A 22,240-nucleotide genomic window follows, 5' to 3' on the forward strand; every position below is an offset into this window, starting at 1 on the left:
TCAATCTCATAAAGATTGAGGACACTGATGGATCCTCGCATAAGATAAATTCTGGTGATCTAGTCATTTTCCGAACCAAGGATCCAGAAAATCTGCCATTGCCATCATGGGATATCCTCCAAATGCAATGGATTCTTCATAGGATCTGTGCCCTCAGTGGAGCAGCCAACGACCCTATGAAGCCGTGGGATTGTGATAGTGAGGATGAGGGTTCCGACATAGGGTTCGAATATGTCGAGCCTTACTGTGAAAGAAAGTGTCGTCGCCTTAATAGGAATGGAGTATCGTCCTCGCTCATCTCGTGACAGCCTTAGCAATTTTTATTTTGAAGAGTTCGATGAAGACGTGGATTAGTTCCCGGGTGCTCTAGCTGCCCATTCGTAGACTGATTGCCATTGAGGCTGCGTGTGATTATTCTTACCTGAATTGCTACCTTCGGTCGCTGCAGCGGGTTTACTCTTCTTATTCGTTATCCTTTTCATGTTTCTATCGTTCTGCCCGTTGCTTTGGCTCCACGTTATTCTCGCTGTATGTCCACCACGCTTTGCTTTGTTTTTCCTCTGCGCCTTGCGTGGCGAAATGTATAATTAGCTAGGGAATATTTCCTCCAATTGAATCATAGTCTATGATTCTACTTAACAAGCTATGAAGGGAGAGTGTGTTCTTAGGTCGAGGTCTGCAGCCTCTTGAGTATCATCGTTTTCGTTGGGCACCTCATGTCTTTCTCAGTGGCACAGTAGGAAGGTACCGCGAGGGATAGAATAGACCCGGTTTATCACTCTACGGTGTGTAAGGAATCAGATGCTCTCACAGATAGCACCCCACCAGTTTTGTTGGGAGCCACTGGGAAAAAACTCAGGTATGACCTGGTGACCTAGCCAGGTCAAAGGTACACACATGAAATTGATCTACCTAACTAGTTAACTAATATTTTCTAAAATCTACTATGTAGTAATTACTAGTAAACCCTTACCAGTAATTACCGCTAACTAGTGACCTGGTGACCTGGCGAGCAAAACACCGAAAGTTCAGCCAAGTAACTGTGGAAACTACAGGCAATAGATAGCTTAAAGATATAGATATTAATTTCTTGCATTATGATTAACGGTCATATACACTGATAAGTGATGCTTGTTAAAAAAAGGAAGCAACTCCGCCTTGCATCTAGTACCATGACAAGAGATCACAAGCCGAAGTCTACTGTACAAGAAGTAGACCCCTGAGACCAACCAGAAACTCCACAGTAGCCAATGTACTCAGAGAGTACTGAAAAGTAGTAACTCCATCGTACTCGGCGTTAAATCGTGACTTGAGGACTAGTAATAGCCCTATATTAATGCTTGGATTCATTGTGCTCACTGAGCCTTCACGCCTTTTGGAGTTGGGGCGACCAATTCGGTGCCGAAGACCCGATCCCAGAATCGACTAGTCACGCCAAAGCCATTCTCGAAATCGGCGAAATGGTGTTGAAGGTGGTACTTCTTGAGCTCCTTGTAGTACGAAGGAGACTAGATCGATGTTAGCGTGGGTTCATTGTATCAGAGATAAAAGTTCAACTTACCTGCGGTGGTGCAGGAAGTAATGGGTGAGATCATAGCAGATATATCCAAAGACGCCGCCACAGAATACCGATGTAGCCGCGTACCAGTTGTAATAGAAGACTGCGTGTGACAGCTTCCAGAAAGGAGCAGCCAGAAGCACGAACAGTGTCGGTGGCATAACAAGACGATACTTATCCATTGGGAGATAGTGGTGGATACCGTGAAGCAGGAAGTGCAGAGTAAGACCAACACGGTTGTCTGGAAGCCAGTGGTCAATGTGGAAGAGGAATCGGTGCATCAGATACTCGATGAGAGTCCAGAGGCATACGCCGCCAGAGAAGTAAGAGGCAGCAGCAGTGGAGCTACCCAGACCGGTAGCTCCCACAGTAAGTCCGTAGGCAACACATGGCAGCCAGATAATTGGCACGACATACCATGCGGTCTTGCTGAGAGGCTCCAGGAAGTTGCCGAACAGAGGAGCGGACTCCCCTCCCCGGTAGTGACGAGGCCGATGAATCTGCTCCAAGTAGAACTCTTTGGAGAATTTGCTGTTCCACAGCTGTATCAGAAGTGGCTTGCTCAAGTCCAGGAACTTGTGGGTTTTAAAGTCTTGGTTATAGTCGGTATCCATCGACAAATCCTCCTCCCGCGACATTCCAGTGGTTGTATAAACGGGGCCAGATTCGGTTTCAGTCACTGTCTCGGTGACAGCTGTTGCTGTTGCAGTTTTGCCAGGCGTGGAGGTATTGGAGACAAATCCAATGTGGTACTCGTCCAGGATTTCATAGGCCGCGTCGGTGTGTTCGTGGGAGATCTCATCCTTCAGAATATCTGTCACATCCTTGCCGGCATACTCTAGAATCAGATCACCACCACCGGGGTGGGCGTCGAGGAAATCGGTGACATCGTAAACGTTAGACCCCAAGGTGATGTAACACGACTTGGCGTTGTTGTGAGATTGGACTTCGGCAGAGGTAAACGTCGGCAAAACTCTCCCAGGCATGTTGGCGGAAAGACGATAGAGAAGCAAAATAGGGAGAATCGAGAGAATCGGGAGAATCGGGAGAATAGAAAATAGGGGAAAAAAAGATAGGATGGGAAATGAAAATGAAAATCCGAGAGGCAAAGCGGCAATAATAAGAATTAAGGGGAGGCGTGGCGTGACACCCAAAAGAAAAAGAAAACCAGGGATCCGCCCGCTCCCGGAGCCTTGGGAAAATTTCGAATCCTCGACTTACAATTGGATCAGACCACATGTTTAAACAGGGGTCTCGGATTTGGATTGATAACCTAGGTAACTAGGTAACTAGGTAGCCTATGTAACTCCTTATTTAATTTTGATACTGCAAGGTATTAACTTATGTTAGTTGTGTATATAACTCTCCATATTTGATGCGATTTCCTCTCGGTGGGGCTGTTATATCTTAGCCGCATTGATGAGGCGTTGAGGGGAAATCGCGGTCCAGGCTTAGCTCAGCTGCTACTTACCTAGGTAGGTACCTACCATTCCAAGGTTATTATTTGCTCTCTACCCCGTAATAATCCCCCAGCATCCTGCTTAGCTTGCGTTTGAGCGTTGTTTTTTTTTGCTTAGGTTGACCTTTCTAGGCAGCAGAATTGGCAAGATAGGAGTTATAAAAAGCAGGACCTCGGGAGTTTGTGTTGTTGCGACGTACAAAGAGAAGGTTAGAAGAAACGAAGCCAGATGCACAGCATTGTTTGTCAAAATAAGTTACGCCATGTAATAAAGGATAGCAGGATGTAATCAAAATTCAAATCGACCTGAAACTGAAGCATTTCCGATATATCATATCTGTAAAATTGAAAGCTAGCGAAATGGATTGCATACTCACATTCAGCCTCGCCCAAAATTGAAAACCTACAACTGTTGTAGTCAAAAGCCAGTGAGTGGAGTAGAGATGTCTTAGGTGTTGAGATCTAACTAAAAAAGATAAAGGGTGAGAGTACGGAGTACGGAGTATGTCATTACCTTCATATTTGTGCTGAAGTGGAAGTTTGATAACACCCATTAATGAGATGTATCAAAAGCCCATCTACTTTCTCATGTAGGTAGAGAGTAACTAGGAAGAGATGATTTTAGATTCCTGAAGATAGAGACCATCCGCCACCAAGAAGCTGCCTAATATAGGTCTGTAGGAGCTATAAAAAAAAGTAGGACAACCCTACGAGAAGGAAGCCCGACAAAAAGACAAAACGTTTATAAAGAGGTAAAGGGAGGGAAGATGACAGCGGCAAATACTATATGCCGTCTTGGTGCATGAGATCTTGTTTGACAAAGGGAACAAAAAATCAATGCCATTCGAGTAGTCAAAAGTATAAGTCAAGTTGGCGGGTCAGCAGCGGCTGATGGTGGAAAGGAATAATAAAACGGGAGACTATGTAGCATATGATATATGTACTTGATAGTCCACTAGGTAGCTTCTACATGCAAATATTGAGCATACCAAGTACTGCGAATAGATACGAAGGACACAGGTGTAGGGCTATGAGCAGATCATTTATGACTAGCTCAAATATAGTTAGTGAGACTCATCACATAGGCTATACCGAGATAGGAAGAGATATGCCCACTATACCCAAACAGGCTAGATTTATCAGGTTAAACTGCTAAACCGCTCAACCGCTCAACAGCCTAAGCTGCTAGCTCCTTCGGCGGGTTTCTCAGGAATCAGGAATGATTCCCAAGGTTTGAAGGCCCATTTATCAGACCGGTTTCTCGTTTGCCACCCCGGTCGATCGGTTTAATATAAACATGAAAATCCCCAGTCGGACCCCATATTGACTCCATTAATGGAGACCAGCCCCATAAGTACAATCAGTCTGACAGGAACAGAAAGTCTGATCCTTCGGGTACAAATGAAACCCGAGATCCTCCAGAGACCAGAAGGGAAGGATATGTTAAGCCAAAGGCCACCCTAGCACCTATACAAAGTACAGCATACTAGTACATATCGAGTACATACTCCGCACTCCGTACTTATATTCAATAGCAGTGTAAGACAATCTCTGTACTCCGTACGCGCCCGGCTCTCGGCCTATGTCTCCACTGAGAGTTTAGTGTTATCCTACGCGGCACGCGGGGCTATGGCCGGAACGATTACTTACAACGCTATTATGGCTTATTTATCGGTCTTTGCATGGTCAATTCCAATTTGAAGGCAGGGATTAGACATCACACTAGTTCGTAGTGGAGATTTCAGCCCCTCTTCCTTCCCATATTTTCTACCTTCTCTCTTTTCTCATCTCTTTTGTACTTGTACTCTTCTCTTTTCCATTATACCCCATATACCATTCTATGCTCACTCCCCTTCCTACACGACCCACAATGTCGACCGCAGGGGACTGGTCCCCCGAGAACCCAATTTTGGCCTACCTACAGACATTAGCGGCCACCAAAAAGACACTTCCTTATGGGCAGCCCGTGGTCGCCCATGCATCTGTCAATCACATTGACTCGGCTTCACTCGTGCGGCTGGCCGCAGATATCGGCCCGTACATCGCCATATTACAAGTTCCGGCCGATGTCATCGACGACTGGTCCAACGATACCATCGAACAGCTTCAGTATTTGTCTAGGAAACATAGATTTCTCCTGTGGGAAGGAAGCAAGATCCTGAACCCTCTGATAAATTTCATGGGCAGAGCGGATGCACCGCTGGAAACAAGGCAGGCTTTGGCAGACTTGATCAAGAAGTCATACACCAGTGGGCCATTGAAGACGGCGACGTGGTCCAATCTGGCCACCTCTTGGGCGCCCGCAGCCCCAGTGGACCAACAGGAAAATGATATATTGATCCCAACCTTGAGATTGGCGGCCCGCGAGGCAGTTGCGACAACCGCAAAGACAATCCAAACTGAGATCTCTGCCGAAATGAATAACTACTCGTCGGGCGAGGAAGTGGAAATCGCCACCCCCTCTACGGAAACAAGCAACGGGTGGAAAGAATTCAGTCCGAATAGTATGGGATCGGCATTACGAAAATCGTCAACCATTTCCGTCACGACTGAGTCTGTGGCTCTGCACACGCACCTTCACACAGATGACGGTGTCCCAACGCCCCCGCAACTGGCCCGGAGCGTTGCACTATGTCTACCCGGCACCATTGACACCGCATTTACCCCCGAATTCCGCCAGAGTACCATAGTCGCCGCATGTGCAAACTCCGACTTCGTCATCGGATTTGCAACGGAAGAACCCTTTTTCGTGAATCACCGAGGAAACGATATTTTTGAATTGGCATTGTTCGATGGCAACGGAAGCCCCCAACTAGGCCTCAACGCCGCCAAACTCGCTACCTTACCTTACCTCAACGAAGTTCGAAAATCACTCGGTGTATTCTCTCTTGTATCACCTATTCTAAGCCTCGGCTTTGAGTTTGATCCTACCTTCAAGCCTGATGGGATTACACCATGTGGTCCTGACTCTGAAACCCCATACACTGCGCAATACCTATACTATGTACTCAGGCAAGCGGTAGCTCTTCGAGAAAAGAACCGACAAGAGCATGAAACCACAAAGCGAATGGGCCCCAAAATCATGCACTTCCCAGTGGTTATTATTGTATAATGTCACACAGATAGCGTTTATTGTTCTACATACTCGCTAGCCATTGATTGGCGAGTTTTGATGGATTTGTCTTCCAAGGGTGGCAACTTTGTAGTTGAGTATATATGCTATACGCCCGTCTGGTTTTCTTTTTTTCCTTTTTTTTTTTTTTTTTGGCGACCGGCCAAGAGTCGCCCGTGTCGGTATTTACATTAAAAGTGTCTTATACATATACCAATGAATTTGATGAACAGATAAATGGCTGGATTAACTTGTGCACGTGCTCGATCTAGAAACCTGAGGCATTATTCTTCTGTCAAGAAACAATTGCGCCTGAATTATCAGGCTATAGTCACGTGTCCCATTCTTAGTCATCTTGTGGAAATCGCCTCCGCGCCAAGGTGGACATGGATATCAACAGTGAAAGTGACATCCTGCTGTATCTTCACTTGGAACTCTTTATACGTTAAGATTCGCCCTTTATCTTTATAAATCTGATCATGGAATTGGATTAGTGCTTAATTGCTAAGCAGTTGACCTCATCCATTACTGCACACATCAGACTGAAAAATACTTTACCACGACAGTACATAACACAATCCTTTGGACAGAATCCCTTGATTATTTTACTTCCAATGTTTTACATCCACGGTCACAATTTCACCCTATATCATAGTCACAGAGACCTCTGGGGAACCCAACGACCATGAACCCAGCCAAAGTCTCAGGCCAAAGTGGGCCTTCTGGCCAAAATGACTTCCAAGAGCATAACGAGCAGTCACCCATTAGAGTCATCTCTGCGGATGGTGACCTGATTCTCGAGTACATCGCTCCTGGTGCCTCTTCATTGTCATCCACTAGGCGCAAATGGCAGGTGGCAAGCGAGCGTCTTATCTCCCACAGTCCATATTTCCAAGCACTACTGGACCCCACCAAGTTCTCTGAGGGAAGGCAATTCAGTGCCCAAAAGCAAGCTTGGAGGGAAACCCAAATACCGGACGCGGTCTCACAGCATGCGCTACCAACGGTCAGGCTTCCCAGTGTCCACTCTACCAGCATGTGCGGAGAAGATGCCATCGAGTTATTTCTGAAGATTCTAAGTCTTGATTCTTTCGATGAAACAGAAAGAGTTGTGTTTGAAAATGAGTTAAAGACCCAGTCTACTTCGCTTGTTGCGAGAATGATCGACCTTGCCGATTCATTGAATTCTCCCCGTGTTGTCCAGGATGTTCTACAGAGGATTGGATATTTATATGGCAAGTCAAAGCCTGCCCTCCTTGCCAGGTTTAATGGAGCTTTGTTATCAATGAAGGAAGACCGGATTCGACAAATCATTTTCATATCCGCCTTCCTCAATGATTCAAGACTCACTAGACTCATGACCCATGCCTTGCTAGTTGTGGGCTCTAGATTCTGGACCAACGGGTTACATGTCCGCGAAGAAGAATCTTTGCGCTGGAGATACCTCCCAAATGGGCTAGAAGGTGGGCTTCCAGATATTGAATCCCAGTTAGTTCCCGTTAGCTAAATCATCTCGCTGCAGAGGAAATCTATTGTCGACGCCAATATGTTCTGAATACCATCACCGACCTACAGGCTCATTTTCTTCGAGTCTACGGGGGTCTGGAGGAAACCGACGCTGCAAGGTCCGCAGCAAAGAACAGAACACTGGGCGCGGCCTTCACCGCATCTGCACATACGCTTTTGCAATCTCGTCAATTCCAATGCAGAGGCGGATTCAACAACGCTAGTCAATGCGACCTCTTCCAACTTGGGCAGATGGTCCGATTTTTCTCAATGCGCGCCAGAACGATCTTTCTAGGATCAACATTGATAGACCCGGATTTTGACTCGGCCCCCAACGATGATGGTCACACAGCCGGCGAATACAGGAACGACCAAGCTCCAGGCCCACCATCTGACATTACAGCGATAATCGCCTCGATTAAACAGTATCCTGATTATGCAATCGACGAAGCTCATACAGGCTGCGGTGTGCGACGCCGAATTATGCCTGCTTTAGAGTGCATCGAGAAATTCATCTGGGATGACCGTGGTCTCCTTGGTATCACCCCCGCAGTCTCGGATACTGCTGTTCTTTTAGACCCACTTAGACCCTCAAAATGGACGCTCTGGGCAGACTTCACGCGCAAGAAACACACGGTCGATATTTCTTTTGCTAGAGTCACGGCTGTGTACTACCCTTCAGCCCCGTCGAAAAACCAAGTCACCCGTTCCACGCCCCAAGAAGAACTCGGGCGGCTGTTGTTTACTGCTGCTCGGAGGGATTGGAGTGCAGCGGGCTCAGGTTGATGTTCCAACCACTATATATAAACCATTAGACTATATATCCTGCAATTCATGCATTTAAAAAAAAACAACGGTGTGGTCCCTGCGTACGAAGCTGGGCTGGTTTGAAACTTCGTGGTGTAGTCCACTATATATATTATGGAAATGGTGGAGCCTGAAACTCTAGACGTCTTTTGGCAATGAATGATCCGCTTTAGATTGTGTCATGATCATAAGTGAGTCAATTCTGAACTATCATTTCGTACGCTGGAAATTGGTCCTGGAGTGGAGATAGTATATAACCCGGCCTTAGTTTTCACCGATTGAGGACAGAAAACCTGCTAAAGATATCTCTATATAGTATCAATACATGGCCCCAGGAGAAGTACACTGTTTAGTGGCAATGACCCCTATATTGATCCAACAGTAGAGAAAACAGGAGAGCACATGCCCAGTTGCCAAGTTCAGTTTCCGATTTTGACTCGTGCAGGTACACACGTCACAACTGAAGAACCATGACAAAATCCGTTGCCTCCCTGGCGGCAAGTCCGAAAAGACGACAGAATGACCCAAGAGCATGAGAGTAATGGTCTAGACCTCGTATTTTATATCCAAGGGTGGATTCTGGCTGGCTCCATATATCCAGATGTCGGGGGGTACATGGATCTCGAAGATCTGGTTCTAGGACAAGCTTAACATCAGAGCTTTTATGGATGCATGGAGTATATGTGCACGATGGATGGACTTGGATTGTAGTGAGATAGTTATATTATGTATAATATTGTACATAACATAGAATTATGTTTCTTGAGATGTCAATGGACATGAAGTATTAAGATCTCAATCAACACGATGTATAACCAGCTACCACAAGATAATAAACTCGTGTATCGAATTTGTAACTTGTAGAAAATGTAGTGGGACAAGTTCAGAGAAACAAGAATCACTTTTCTCTATAGTGCCTATGTGATGTGAAGACAGGTGTGGAATTTTCTCTTTCTTTTGATGGCATGCAAATGAAGCGACAGAAGAAAAGAACCCGAATCCAGATAATTGCAGAGATATTTTCCAATTTGATTCTGCATCCACTTTTATTTGCGCTTTTCTTTTTCTTTTTTATGTTGTTCCATCCACTTACAAGGATGTCAACCGTTCAACATACTGGATCACCCCAGAAGTAGCCCATATCAAGTTCCATATTCGGACCAGATGGGAAGAATGAACCCGTGATCTGTCCAGTGGCTGGGTCATAGGGGAAACATTCATCATAAGAGCTCCGACCCGAGAGGTCCTTCTCCTGTTTGATGAACTGATCGAGTAGATCCGGCGCCTCGAGGCCGTAGGATTCCGGCATCCCGAGAGGAGTAGTATTGGATTGGTCCATCGTCCCAGGGGAGCAAGCGATTGAGTCCAGCTCGGCGGAGATAGCATCAACAGCCACTGTAGCAGGCATAGTCGCGGACGGGTCAAATGCGACATCCTCCGTTGTTGGCTCTTCTGCCACTGGTGCGGAGTCTGCGGTGTCGGGGACATCGAAGAGGGAGTCTGACTCTTCGGTGCCGGGGAAATCGTTCACGTTGATTCCAATATGCGGTGCCAAGCGGCGGAGGAATCCGTCGCAGAGTTTCCAGGCTCTTTCCGACGCCATGTTGGTTTTGGATAGCGTTGACAACCAATCCAGGGCTTTCTTTGCAGCTTTGGAGACCATTGTCGCTTTCTCGGGGACGTGCTGGGCCCGGAATGCCAACTCAAGCAGAAGAACAGTAACCGCCTGCATCAGATAATGTAATGTGCACCACCATGGCGACATGCGGTAGAGCAGTACTGGGTCTGGGGTATCCGGGAATAGCGTAAGCATGTGGCATGCAGCCTCGATGCATTCCGCCGCGGTCTTGTTGCAGAACTCGTAAGTCTTGTCTTCCTCCGAAGGGGATTGATCCAAACGACAGAGGCACGGTCGGGTGATTCCGATTTTGGTGCTGTAGAACAGAAAGGCGAGGCCCATTCGCTGGCTAATGGGGCATTGGGATGTCTGTGTCGAGGTAAAATCGTATGCAGCAGGGAGATTCATAAACCATGAATCAATTTCAAGCATCAAGCTCTTGATTGTAAATTCAGTGCTTGCCCATGGGGACTGCAACGCTTCTGGGCTGTAGAGTTTCACTGTCATTCGCTTAGAAATGCTCGTCAAGGAGGCCAACTGCAAAAAGTAAAGTGAAGTGCAAGGCGGTAGAACCTTGAGATACTCTGCTCGGCTCATTTTTGTATCGCCCTCGGCAGGTAAATCATTTGAATCAGAATCAGCCGCTGATTCCGGGTCATCCGCGCTGTTGTTGGTGGGAATCCGCTCGGAACCACTCGATGTACGAAGTACAGCTGTGCCTATCAGCCGAGCCACCTCGTCTTTTTGGAAATCACTCTCATCAAAAGGAACAGGCATTGGTGTAGTGCAAGAGCTGTCAATAATACATGAGGGACGCCCGGTCATGATAGTAAGTAGATGATCCAGTGTATACAATGACCACCACACCCGATATCGTATCTCCTTGGAAGTGTCCGATATGCTCGCACCCACGTTGCGCAAATGCAATCCAAGAGCTAGCGCTCCTCGAACCGCACTTCCGGAAAGTTTCCAGGCCCTGCATGAATCCACGTAGTGAGTATACAGTGTCACGATAAGTAGGCTATCAACTTACCGATTGATATGTCCTGATGCAATCAGATAGAATGAAGTAAGTCCCTCGACTTGCAACTGTTGTAGGTCAGGGTGATGGAGAATCTGATCCTCCAAGCTCAAGGCCCGCGCCCTTGAGAAGTACACTTGGTGGTCATCATCTTCTTCCTTGAAGTCCGAGTTCGTCAATTGCCCATATTTAGCCGCAATGGCAAAGATCAGATTGAGTATGGCGAGCCATTTGTTTCCTGGCTTGAGAGATGGTTGACTGAAAAGACCTGGAATTGGGGGACAAAGGTTGAAACCCCAATGATTGGGAAGGACGGATGCACCGAAGTCAGATAGGCATTAAGCATTCTGCCTGCCATTTCCCGTGATGGCACTCCATACATATCACTCTGATCTGCATTTGGAATGTCCAGGTCATCAAGGTAATAGTTGGAAGCCACCACCCATGGTTCGCTTGGATTCTCCGGTCGAGGCGTTAGGGTTGGAGAGGGCAGACCGTTATCATCGTCTGTGTTGGGAAGAGTTGCAGGCCAGGCCTCACATTCACTGTTAACCTCTTTGCTGAGCCTTTGGAGCCAAGTGATCTCGGAGCTTTTTCCAATGAAACCCGTTGCTCGTGCAGTTTCATCTCTGTTAAAGTCCTCCTCTGTCTGGTCGCCGGATTCCAAGGGACTAACGGATGATGCTCGGGAGGGCGGTGGCTCAGAACCCGCATGCCATGAAATTATTCGTTCTCCAGCTGCTGCAAGGCATGTTTCTGGGTTAAATGCCAAGTCGGGGGCCGATTCCTGATTTAGTATTAGGTACCATACTTATCGGATATGGATTAAACTTCATACCGCTGCCAGGGCAATGTTCACAAGTTGCTCATCAGACACGCCAAAACGATTGCTCAGCTTGCTAATGACATCTTCATATGCCTGCACCTTTGCGGACAGGCTTGCCAACTGTCTTTTTTAGTTGATTGTAGGAAGTCAGCTCTTGCAACAACGGCGGCGCTTTCTTCTTTTTTTTTTTTTTTAAAAAAAGGATATTCACTCTGCATACCGTTTGGACTTCTCCCTTTTGCCATCAGTATAGCAGCAGATGATTCCAGCCTCTCGACAATTGCGGCACCCGGACTTGTCTCCGGTGCATTTCGTCTTCCGCTGTCTGCAAGACTCGCATGCTCGACGAACGTGTCGACGATGGAACCTACCAGGAGAGGTGAAGGCAGATTCGGCCCCTTCCGCTAATCGCGGGATGGCCATTTTCTTGGTGCCCACTTCAGATTCACCTCGTTGAAGATGAGAAGCTGGGTTATCCTTTTAGATGCTTTATCAGATAACCCTTCTTGGCTTGGGATGATCATGATTTCACACTTACCACACTGGATAACTGATTACACGTGTCTGCATCAGCGCACGATAATTTGAGGAGGCTCTGTTGATCATTCCACGAGGGAAATGGTATATGACTCATGGCGAACCACACAAGATATGATCGCTGAAGCTGTTTCCTGAATGTCAGTGGAATTTGTAACTACGTGATCTCCATTCTTCACATACATTGATGAGTAAATCGAGTTTGGGCAATGTATAGATCCCAAAGAGCTTTTTGATATATATTGAAATGACAATATCAGCAATATCTTATTGTCGTGACATCTGTCAAATCAAATAGTCAATGCAATTAATAGTGTGAGAGGAGAAGGAAGGTCATTGGATTTTATAAAACACCCCAGGATTTGACCCATGAGAAGCATAGATCGGGGAAGTATGAAGGAGGAAGGGTTCGGGTTTCGGGCACCGTTGGGAATTGTAAGCTGGTCAAGCCCGATAGATAACTCTGTGATGACATCCAATGCTCGTTTAGGGCAATGAGTAAACGCGCACCATTGGCCACCCGTTCGCCAAATCAGGAATAGCTGCAGGTTTTGCCTCAGTCTCCTTGTAGGGCATGGGGCGAAAGTTCAACGTTTTCATGAGCAAAATATCTTCTTTTGGTTATTGATCACGCTATTTGCCATCAACCAAACAGCCCTGGAGCCCAATGTGGACTTGAATGGATCTGATTACTCCAGAGAGTCTGAAGTATTGGCTTAACCATCAGATTACCTCCCCCGGTGATCCATCCTTTTGACAGGGTCAGCTTTCGGTTGTTAGTACCGACTAGCTCTGGGCTCCGATGCAACGACCAAGGGTCGTGATATAGGATTCAAGCAGAGTATGTAAGCTTCGACCCATGCAGAGTCAGCAATCCCAACCTCCAGTGCTTTCAGCCCCAGGGCTGTTCTTGAAACACCGAATTTTGTGTTTCCAAGACCTCATAAACAACGTTGAATTTCCGCAGACTTGAACTAGCCATCTTCAGTAGAAAGAATATGAGGACTTAGATCCACATAGTAAATAGTAAATAGTGTGCAGGTTGGCCCAGACCGGGGGCTTCGAAGTCAACCTGACGTTAGACTGTGGCGGCACCGACGTTAGTGGTTCGTCCCTGGTTGGACATTCAGGTCAGGACACCTCATTCGGAATAAGCCCCAAGGGGGGAAAAGTTTGACGGCAATTCTCACCAAAGTCTTCCATCTTGGTGTAAGCTTACCCCTCTCCCCGGTCTTTATTGAGTTAATTTGAGACAAGCCCATAATCCTGACGTTCTATTACGTTTGGATGATTATAACCTTCAATCTGGCCCTACTAGCCTCGTTTGTCAGGTCCCTTCAACACATGATAACTTAGGATAGTTATTACTATTGTAAAAAAGAAGTAAAAAAAAAAAAAGAAAAGAATCAAAATCAAGGATTGGCTTAACACGATCTTGGAAATTAAAGAACACCACAATCCGAACATCATTAGGAACTCTATACAGTAGTACTCCAAGCCCATTTTTACTCAATGAGGAAGTTCTCCGCAACACTTCGAACATCCTTCGAGAATGCAACCCCCTCGCCCTCCATCTCCAGCAGGGAAACACTGTTGATGTCGACATCCACGAAAGGCTTGGTCTTGGTGAAGCGGACACTCATCGGGAAGAACTCATTCTCATCAGCATCAATCGCCTCGAACTCAAAGCTGCCAGAGGCGTTCGATTCATCAACAGCGCCAAGGTTCCAGTCCAGACTGTCACCGGAGACCTCGTAGACCGCATCAAAGCTAGATACAGCAGGCTCGGTCGTGCCATATGGAATAGTGACAACTACATCGCGGAGACTGTCGTCGCCGGTGAGCTCATACTCCACGGTCACAGTGGTAGAGTCAGAGCCCTTGTTTACCCAAACGGTGAATGTGATAGGGAGAATATCGGTATTGTCAGCCGAGCTGGCAACACGCCACCGGAGGACGCCGATGGAGTTGTTGGCGGGGAAGCGCTTGGTAGTGTCCTTCAGCTGGATCACAGAAGAGTTGGTGAAGAGAGCTTTGTCGACATTGGGGTGGGTGCGGAACTGTGCACCATGTGTGGGAACAGCCTGGCAGTCGAGTCGGAGTTTGGTGAGTGAAGGATCACTGATACGGAGCTGCATGTCACCCTTAACCTCGAAAGACTTCAAGGCTCCCTCCCGAGTAAGTGTGGCTGAGATGGTCTCGGCGATTGTGAGTTGGATGGGTTCCCTGTCCGCATTGAGAGATTCGGGGGCTGAGGGAATGTCGTGCACCGGGGTTGAAGCTTGTGGAGCCACCAATGGGCTCTCCTCTTCGATTTCGGGGCCCATATCACCCCGGACCTTCTCGTAGATATCCGTTGCCTTTGATTTTTTGCCCAGTTGCATGCCCTTGCCGCGAGTGGGAATGGGCCTAATTATCACGTAGTCAGCAGCAGGCTCACAATGGGTAAGCCAGGAGGCAACCAAACGTACTTGGAAAAGGACTGTTTCTTCTCGGCCTCGTATGAATCATAAGTGTCAGGCACGGAGGGGCGCGCTGGGGGTGTGTAGACGGGATAGGATGGAGTTCTTGGGGCGGCGGCACGACCCGTGCGAGCAGCCTCTTTGCGTTGCATTTCCAGCTGCTTCGCCTTCCTCTTGCGCTCCTCGCTTGCCTCCAGCTCTTTGTTCTATCAATGTATGTCAGCCATGAACTAACCTCACCGGTGGTTTCACAACATACCCGCTCAATGATCTCCTGGATTCTCTCCTCGTGACTCTCCATCTCCAGGAAGGTCTTGATTTGAGAGAGAGAAAGATTCTCCCGGTATCCCATAGTCACCAATTCATCGAACGCACTCAGGAGCTCAAATGCATTGCGAAGAATCTCCCGCTCGTCTAGGCTCTTACAGATGCTGGTGGTGACTTGCGCAAAGAGATGGAGACTGTCGATGTCTTGGAGAATGTTCGATTGACGGTTGGTGATCAGCACGATATACAACTCGTCCAATGGCTGGTACACGAAGCGCACGTTGTCTTGCTCGACAGTGGTATGCTGGGTTCCGGAGTCCGCCAGCTTGGGGAAGGAGGCGAGAAGGGCTTCAATTCGGGACCGAGAGATCTCTCGGAACTGGCGCGAGAGGACCGCTTTACCTCCGCGGGTGCATATCGATGCTGCGAGAACGACCTGGTGTGTGTTGATTAGTCCAGTTCCCCCGCGAATTGGATTGGATAAGGGCTTACCATGGTGAGAAAACAGCACAAGAGGCGCACACAAATGGCAATAAAAGAAGATCAAAGAAAAAAAGTATAGAGAGGAGTAAAGAAGCGTAGAGTTGACTAGAAGCGTACGCCCTGGTGTTGATGGTTGGCAGCGGTAGGGAGCTACTCTGTTCACTTCGGCGGCGGTTGGCCCGTGCATTCCTTTCGCTTAGTCGTCGGCCAGACACTTTCTCTTCACTTCCTCTTTTTCCCACGCGTTGAATACACTCTACCAACAGTCAGTTCATCGTTTCTCTTGCTATTACTCTTAGCATTTTGCTCTGAGTATCGCCGAGGAAACTTTTTTCTTTCATTTTCAACCTTCATTTCAACCGCTTTTATGGAACGTCATTGCTGAACTTTCAATACTACCCACGACCCCCAGAGCACATCTCTACGCGTTTTCTTGCTATGACAACAGCTCCTTTGGTCGCATACCCCATAATGGAAGTCCCAGCTACGGGTGATTCTATGGAGATGGCCTCGCCCTATCAAGGACAGGCTGACGATTTTGACATCGACATCGACCTCATGGAGGATCATGTCTCAAACATGGACAGTGATATGATGGGTGCAGATGAATTCACTAGTACCTCTCAGCCTAATGAACTCAACAACGACGCGATCTACGATGCCGACATGGCCGATGAGCCCTCCGAAGGGTCGATGATCGACGCTGACAACTACGCCGATGAAGACAATGATATTGACGTGCAATTTGAGGAGGAGCCATACGAAGAAGAAATGATTGAGACTGGGACTGATCAGGCCGAAGACATGAATATTGCTGCCCCCGCAATTCACGCTGAACCTGCGGGCAGCAATGAAGACGCTGCCAGCCCCATTAAGGATGCCACAACCACAACTTTGGAACCCCTCGAAGCAGCACCTCAAGGCACAAGTGACTCTGCGGAACTTGACCCCGTTCAATATGAAACTCAAGCTTCTGGAGTTGAGGGCCCAGACACGCAGCCCCAGCTGAGCACGGCTGCTGATGATGACCTTGTTGAGGAACCATCCGAAAACGTCATCAGTCCCGAAACCGGCGGTCACAATGGAAAGTCAGAGCTTGATGAAGAGGCTAACGAGATATCTCAATCTGCGGTGCCAGAGACTGAGGCAACGCAAGTTCCCAACGAGGACCCGGAGGCCAGCCAAATCAAAAATCCCATCGAAGATCCCCACATTGATGACGCCGCGCCAGAGGCGCCGCCTGGGTCTGAGGAAAATCACCAAGATGCAGAGGAGGATAAAAATCTCCAACAGGTCACATACATAGATGAACCTATGCATCCAGTCAAAATTCTCTACCAGGACTGCGAAATCGCTCTGTTCCCTCCTCTTGAGGGAGACTTGGCGGATACGTTCTTCATTGAAGATGAAGCTCTGGCTTATGAAAATATTGGTCAAATATTCAAGGCTCTGCGAGAGGTGCTTCAAAAAACAATGGTAGGAAATGAGGTCCTGGTCATCGATATTGACACCCTCGGTATCCAAATGACAGAGGTAAGTACTTTCTCAATGATCCCCCATCGGCAAACGTACTGACTCATCCCCTCAGGACTCATTTCATACTTCTCAAGTTACGTTGCATCAGATCCTAGATCTTTATCTTAGACTTTGTCGTAATGATGGCACCACCGAGCCCGATGCCCTTTATCTTACACTGAGCACTAGGCGTGCGTTCCCGGCTGAGATCGCCGATCTCAACGACGCTGCAATTGAGGGCAAGAAACTTTCCGAACTTCATTCCGAGCTTCATTCATGGGATGAATATGATGAAGCTGAGGCAGGTTTCGACGAGGATCTTGGCGCCCATGGGGTTGAGGAGCACGAAGACGAAGTCTACTACACCAATGAGGCCCAAAAACAGCTTTCAATCGCGGAAGTGCAAACGGCTCCAGCACCTGGAGAAGAGCAGCCGCTAGATAGCGAACAGTCTCAGGTCCAGCCCGAAGTCGTCTCTGACGCTCAATCAGAGATTGTGCATGCGCAGGGCGAGGATATATCTACCTCTCGTGAGCGGGGTGATGAGGCTTCACCTGAGTCTGAGGCGCATCTAGCCCAGCCCGAGAAGTCCGAACATAAAGAGTTAGATCACTTCGATGTGTCCCATCTCGAGAAAGACCCTGAGCAAGAACATGACCATGGCCATGCTGATATGAACGAAGAGCACTATGATTCTGAGGGCCGGCAGAGTGATTCTACCGCCACGGTAGCTGCAATGCCTGGTGCAAGTGAGACCAAAGAACACACCCAGCATATCCCTCTAGACGTTGCCGTGGACGCCGGTATTGATCAGAACGACGAGGAGGACTATTACGAAGAGGACCTTGAGAACGATGATCTGGGAGCCCAGGGATATTACGAGCACGAAGACATCGGCTCGGTCGATGATTCAGAGGCCTTCCAAGAAGATGTCGCTGGCCGTGAAAATGCTGATGTTGATGTTCAAGAACCAGCTGATCAGGCGTTTATGCTTGATGAAGAGGACGCAGATGAGTTAGATGCCCCGCCGACAGATGAAGTTGTTTCAGAAATTCTCCTGCGAGATGAAACCAACCACCCTTCCCATGACCAGCCGGCACCGCCGCTTGACGGCGGCTTGCATGATGCATCTGACAAGAAGGAGCAAACACTAGAGCCCGCAGATGATTTACTTGGAATCGCTGTAGACCTGATGCAGACTCCCCCGAAAGATACAGAGAACGATGCCCTTGATCACTTCGAGGGCATAGACTACGACGAGGCTGAGGATGATCTCGATGCTCCTGTTGCAGCTGATGATGAGGGTGCCGATGATCACGAGTTTGACGAGAACCATTTTGACGACTATGACACCCATTTTGAATCGGAGGCTGTAGAGCTTGGAACAGACCCTTCCTTGACCGACCCCCAAACCAACCAGAGCTCGTCTGCCAAACGGTCTCGCGAAGATGAAGACGACTGGGACTTGGTGGAAACCACCGCTGACCCCAAACGTCGCCGCTCTTCGTAAACCACGTTCCACCCCTTTTTTCCAAAAAAAAAAAAAAAAAACTCCTGGGGTTTTTTTTTACAATATCTCTCATTCGTCATGTCTGGTGCCTAGCAGTTTGACCCTCGATGGCTCGTTCTACACGACCTGTTACCCTCCAACATACTAATCCCGTACTGTACTTTCCAGCAACGACCTCGACCCATGGACGCAGTGTCTCATTCGAAATACTAACAAGAAACAGGTATGTTCGGCCCCTTCCCCAAGCATGCGCACGCCTTCAACTCTATTGCGGCATCCGCTTTCTCTTTTTTTCATCCCTCATCTGGACCGAACACCGGGTGCTCCTGACACATCATTCAATTGCCCATCATCTATTCTTGCGTTTGCTTATTATTGCGTCCTTCTACTTTTTCCCTGCCATTGCGATTCAAGATACCACTGCCGGTTTTCGACCTAAAATCTTTGTTCGGTGTTGATGGGCGCCGGTTTGGGCGTTTCAATTTTTTTTTCTCGATGCATTTCCTTTAGGATCTGGCGTATCGGCGCGATGGGTTAGTCCACGTGTTTGTAGTATTCTACCAATGAATCTTTACCCCACATGTTTTTCCAGATGCCCAGGTGAATGTTGTTTAAGTACTTCCGAAAAACATATCTTTAGCTTCTGCTTGTCCACTTGTATAAATTAAGAAGAATGGGTATATCTGATCTGATACCCCCAGATTTGAAGTGCCCAACTTCCTAATTTCGCTTATATTATGGGGCACAGTGGACAGACATTCCGGGGATGGTGGGGGGACATTGTAGAATAGATGTATGCTTGCAGGTAATAGATGTACCGTATAACTAACTAGTTATTCAATTTATATTCACTCAGCCACACAAGACAATGTCATGCAGTGGACCCAAATTTGAGTCTCTGGGGATTCCAGGCTAAGTATAGAAACTCATGCCGCATTCGGAAGAAGCTGAAACATTGGTCTTGGCCTCATTTCAGGGTCCATTTGGCTATACTTGGCTTTTATTTCAACACCAATTGCACGTACTCGATATCTATTATAATATAGTATTGGATATAACGTATATAGACAAGTATTCCGAGCTGTGAATAACTACATACATGTTACTAGGTAACTATTAGGGACATATGGTACATATGTAATAGTGTTGTGTAGTACTATTGTAAGGTGTAAATAAGTGCATAAATACCAGAGTTAGGGCCACCTATTCTATTTCAAGCTCTACATTATCTATGCATATTTATATTAAAAAGAATTAAAAATTACTCAAAGCACAAAATCACCTCGGTACTTGGTAAAGGTCTCCCAAGCCACTCAAGTCCTTTAGCCCCATTGTTCTCTTACGCGTCCCCCGATCGGGCTTGAAACGGAACCCCACCGCACGCAGGCACCACATCACTTCTTTGGCTTCTGGCTTCTGGCTTCTGGCCATTTACCATTTACCTATCTTCCAAGCTTCTTCACATCCTCCCTTACTCATCAGAAATCTCGGGCTGGCTCGTTTTTCTGTTTTGTCCTTATTCGTTCCCTTTGTTTCCCCCCTAGTCCCTAGTCCTTAGTCCTTAGCCTATTACCATCCCTTCCTTCGCTCACCCGAGTCTCTCACTCATTCCCCGATCCATTGCCGGTACTGGAGGTCTTTCGACAGTAGGAGCTCCCGGCTCCTAAGATACGAATCACGTCAAAAATGCTTCCAGATAAGTATGGCTCTCCCCAACTCTCTCCCTCTCCGAATTGCTTCCCCCCGAGGACAAGTTGGTCAGTTCTAACATGGTTGCGCGCTGCGCCTTTATAGATATGTTGGGCTTATTTTAGCCATTGTATCGACCATGGCGATCGGTACGAGTTTTGTTATCACTAAAAAGGTTGGTGTCCCACGAATCTTACCGGAAAACGGACACTTGGATCCCGGGTGCGCTGGACAAACACTGCGGCGATTCGGTTCAAAGCGATCATTATCGGAGCGAAGCCGCTAATGCGTCTGGATACAGGGCTTGATGCACGCTTGCGAACGACATGGGTTTGAGGGCGAAGGTTTCTCATACTTGAAGAGTCCCGTGTGGTGGGGTGGTATAGTGACTCGTACGGAACCTCATTGCCAGAGTTGATATCCCGGAGATGCTAACAGGCTCATAGTGGCCCTTGGTGAAGTCGCCAACTTTGCTGCGTACGCCTTTGCGCCGGCCATCCTGGTTACGCCCCTAGGTGCACTGAGTGTTTTGATCGGGTAGGGATCTCTTCGATGGCGTGCATAATCTCATAGCTGACATGACACAGTGCGGTCCTGAGTTCGTACTTCCTCAACGAGATACTTGGTGTATTAGGAAAATTGGGCTGTGCGCTGTGCTTGCTGGGATCGGTTGTCATTGTTCTCCATGCCCCTCCAGACAAGCAGGTGGAGACAGTGGATGAGATTCTTGGATATGCGGTCCAGCCAGGTACGAATACTTGATCGCTGTCCGGCGCCTAAACCCCACCGCTGACCTTGTGACTAGGATTCCTTTTCTACTGTGTCGCAGTTGCGGTCTTCTCGACTCTGATGATCTACCGAGTTGCGCCCGTCTATGGCAAAAAGAACCCGCTCGTCTACATCTCGATTTGCTCCACTGTTGGATCGGTTTCCGTCATGTCCGTCAAGGCCTTTGGTATTGCGGTGAAATTGACCATTGGGGGCAACAACCAATTCGTCCATGCATCCACCTACGTCTTTGCCATTGTGACCGGATTCTGCATTCTGACGCAGATGAACTACTTCAATAAGGCATTGAACTCCTTCTCGACTTCGATGTGAGTGTAAAGATCAGTCAATGTGAAGATGCGAGGCTAACATGATTTCCGTCAACAGCGTGAACCCACTTTACTATGTTACCTTTACAACCGCGACCCTCTGTGCCTCCTTCATTCTTTTCAAGGGATTCAACACCACCGACGCCGTCAACACCATATCTCTACTCTGTGGATTCCTTATCATCTTCACCGGCGTATACCTGCTGAACCTCTCACGACATGACCCGGATGGACACACCATGGTGAATTCAAAACTTGACGAGGATGGAGTGCCAACAGACGGTATGGCGAGCTTCCAGACCCGTCGCTCAATGCAGTCCCGCCGAAGCTCCTCGAGTGCATATTTCAATGGAAATAGCGATCGCGAAGGCCTCATCCATGCGTACGATGCAGAGAACGGGATTGGCATGAACACCTTGCCCGAAGCAAGTGATGGGGAGCCAGGTCCGACTTTCCCGCAGACCGAAACAGAGACTGCAATTCACACCAAGCGGAACACTCAGATCTGATCATGGTGTTTTTACAAGGTCTGATTTCCAATCCTCGCCTTATAACAAGGTCTTTGAAATGATTCTCCTTCCCCTTTACACACTCAACTACAAGCTTCCCTTCCACGGGCTTGATCTCCACTTGTATTTTTACTGCTCCCCAAAAATGCCAGTGTTGCATTGAAACTTGGGCGAACTCGTCAGACACTGGACATGTCTGTATGAACGACTGGATATGACTCTGGGTTTCTCTGGATGGTTGGGATTTGATGTCTGTTTTTTTTT

The 22,240-nt window shown here is 47.8% G+C and overlaps 7 protein-coding genes across 7 annotated transcripts; 4 read left to right on the forward strand and 3 right to left on the reverse strand.

Moving 5' to 3' along the window:
• Positions 1-1,355: 1,355 nt before the first annotated feature.
• Positions 1,356-2,544, reverse strand: N7516_005413 (fatty acid alpha-hydroxylase; the record flags this gene model as incomplete). Its single annotated transcript, XM_057218133.1, has 2 exons — positions 1,356-1,508; positions 1,615-2,544. The coding sequence occupies 2 exons, from the start codon at positions 2,542-2,544 to the stop codon at positions 1,356-1,358; spliced, it is 1,083 nt and encodes a 360-aa protein (XP_057080016.1).
• Positions 2,545-4,887: 2,343 nt separating this feature from the next.
• On the forward strand, positions 4,888-6,129 carry N7516_005414 (uncharacterized protein; the record flags this gene model as incomplete). Its single annotated transcript, XM_057218134.1, has 1 exon — positions 4,888-6,129. One exon carries the CDS (start codon positions 4,888-4,890, stop codon positions 6,127-6,129), a length of 1,242 nt encoding a protein of 413 aa, XP_057080017.1.
• Positions 6,130-6,814: 685 nt separating this feature from the next.
• N7516_005415 (uncharacterized protein) lies at positions 6,815-8,421 on the forward strand (the record flags this gene model as incomplete). Its single annotated transcript, XM_057218135.1, has 2 exons — positions 6,815-7,592; positions 7,652-8,421. 2 exons carry the CDS (start codon positions 6,815-6,817, stop codon positions 8,419-8,421), a joined length of 1,548 nt encoding a protein of 515 aa, XP_057080018.1.
• Positions 8,422-9,550: 1,129 nt separating this feature from the next.
• On the reverse strand, positions 9,551-12,541 carry N7516_005416 (CeGAL family transcription factor; the record flags this gene model as incomplete). The annotated part of the gene is made up of 6 exons (XM_057218136.1): positions 9,551-11,036; positions 11,094-11,323; positions 11,350-11,868; positions 11,920-12,031; positions 12,128-12,384; positions 12,446-12,541. The coding sequence occupies 6 exons, from the start codon at positions 12,539-12,541 to the stop codon at positions 9,551-9,553; spliced, it is 2,700 nt and encodes an 899-aa protein (XP_057080019.1).
• Positions 12,542-13,949: 1,408 nt separating this feature from the next.
• N7516_005417 (coatomer subunit delta) lies at positions 13,950-15,668 on the reverse strand (the record flags this gene model as incomplete). The annotated part of the gene is made up of 4 exons (XM_057218137.1): positions 13,950-14,853; positions 14,916-15,112; positions 15,166-15,609; positions 15,666-15,668. The coding sequence occupies 4 exons, from the start codon at positions 15,666-15,668 to the stop codon at positions 13,950-13,952; spliced, it is 1,548 nt and encodes a 515-aa protein (XP_057080020.1).
• Positions 15,669-15,971: 303 nt separating this feature from the next.
• Positions 15,972-18,681, forward strand: N7516_005418 (uncharacterized protein; the record flags this gene model as incomplete). Its single annotated transcript, XM_057218138.1, has 2 exons — positions 15,972-17,189; positions 17,245-18,681. Coding segments are annotated over 2 exons (2,655 nt in total), but the record flags the coding sequence as incomplete, so codon positions are not given.
• A 1,556-nt stretch (positions 18,682-20,237) lies between these two features.
• On the forward strand, positions 20,238-21,976 carry N7516_005419 (DUF803 domain membrane protein; the record flags this gene model as incomplete). Its single annotated transcript, XM_057218139.1, has 7 exons — positions 20,238-20,381; positions 20,476-20,545; positions 20,672-20,762; positions 20,817-20,907; positions 20,958-21,118; positions 21,176-21,467; positions 21,526-21,976. The coding sequence occupies exons 1-7, from the start codon at positions 20,368-20,370 to the stop codon at positions 21,974-21,976; spliced, it is 1,170 nt and encodes a 389-aa protein (XP_057080022.1). The 5' UTR covers positions 20,238-20,367.
• Positions 21,977-22,240: the final 264 nt, after the last annotated feature.

The sequence above is a fragment of the Penicillium verrucosum genome (genome assembly GCF_028828655.1).
Source record: "Penicillium verrucosum strain IBT 35672 chromosome Unknown utg000001l_segment0_segment0, whole genome shotgun sequence".
NCBI lineage: Eukaryota > Fungi > Ascomycota > Eurotiomycetes > Eurotiales > Aspergillaceae > Penicillium > Penicillium verrucosum.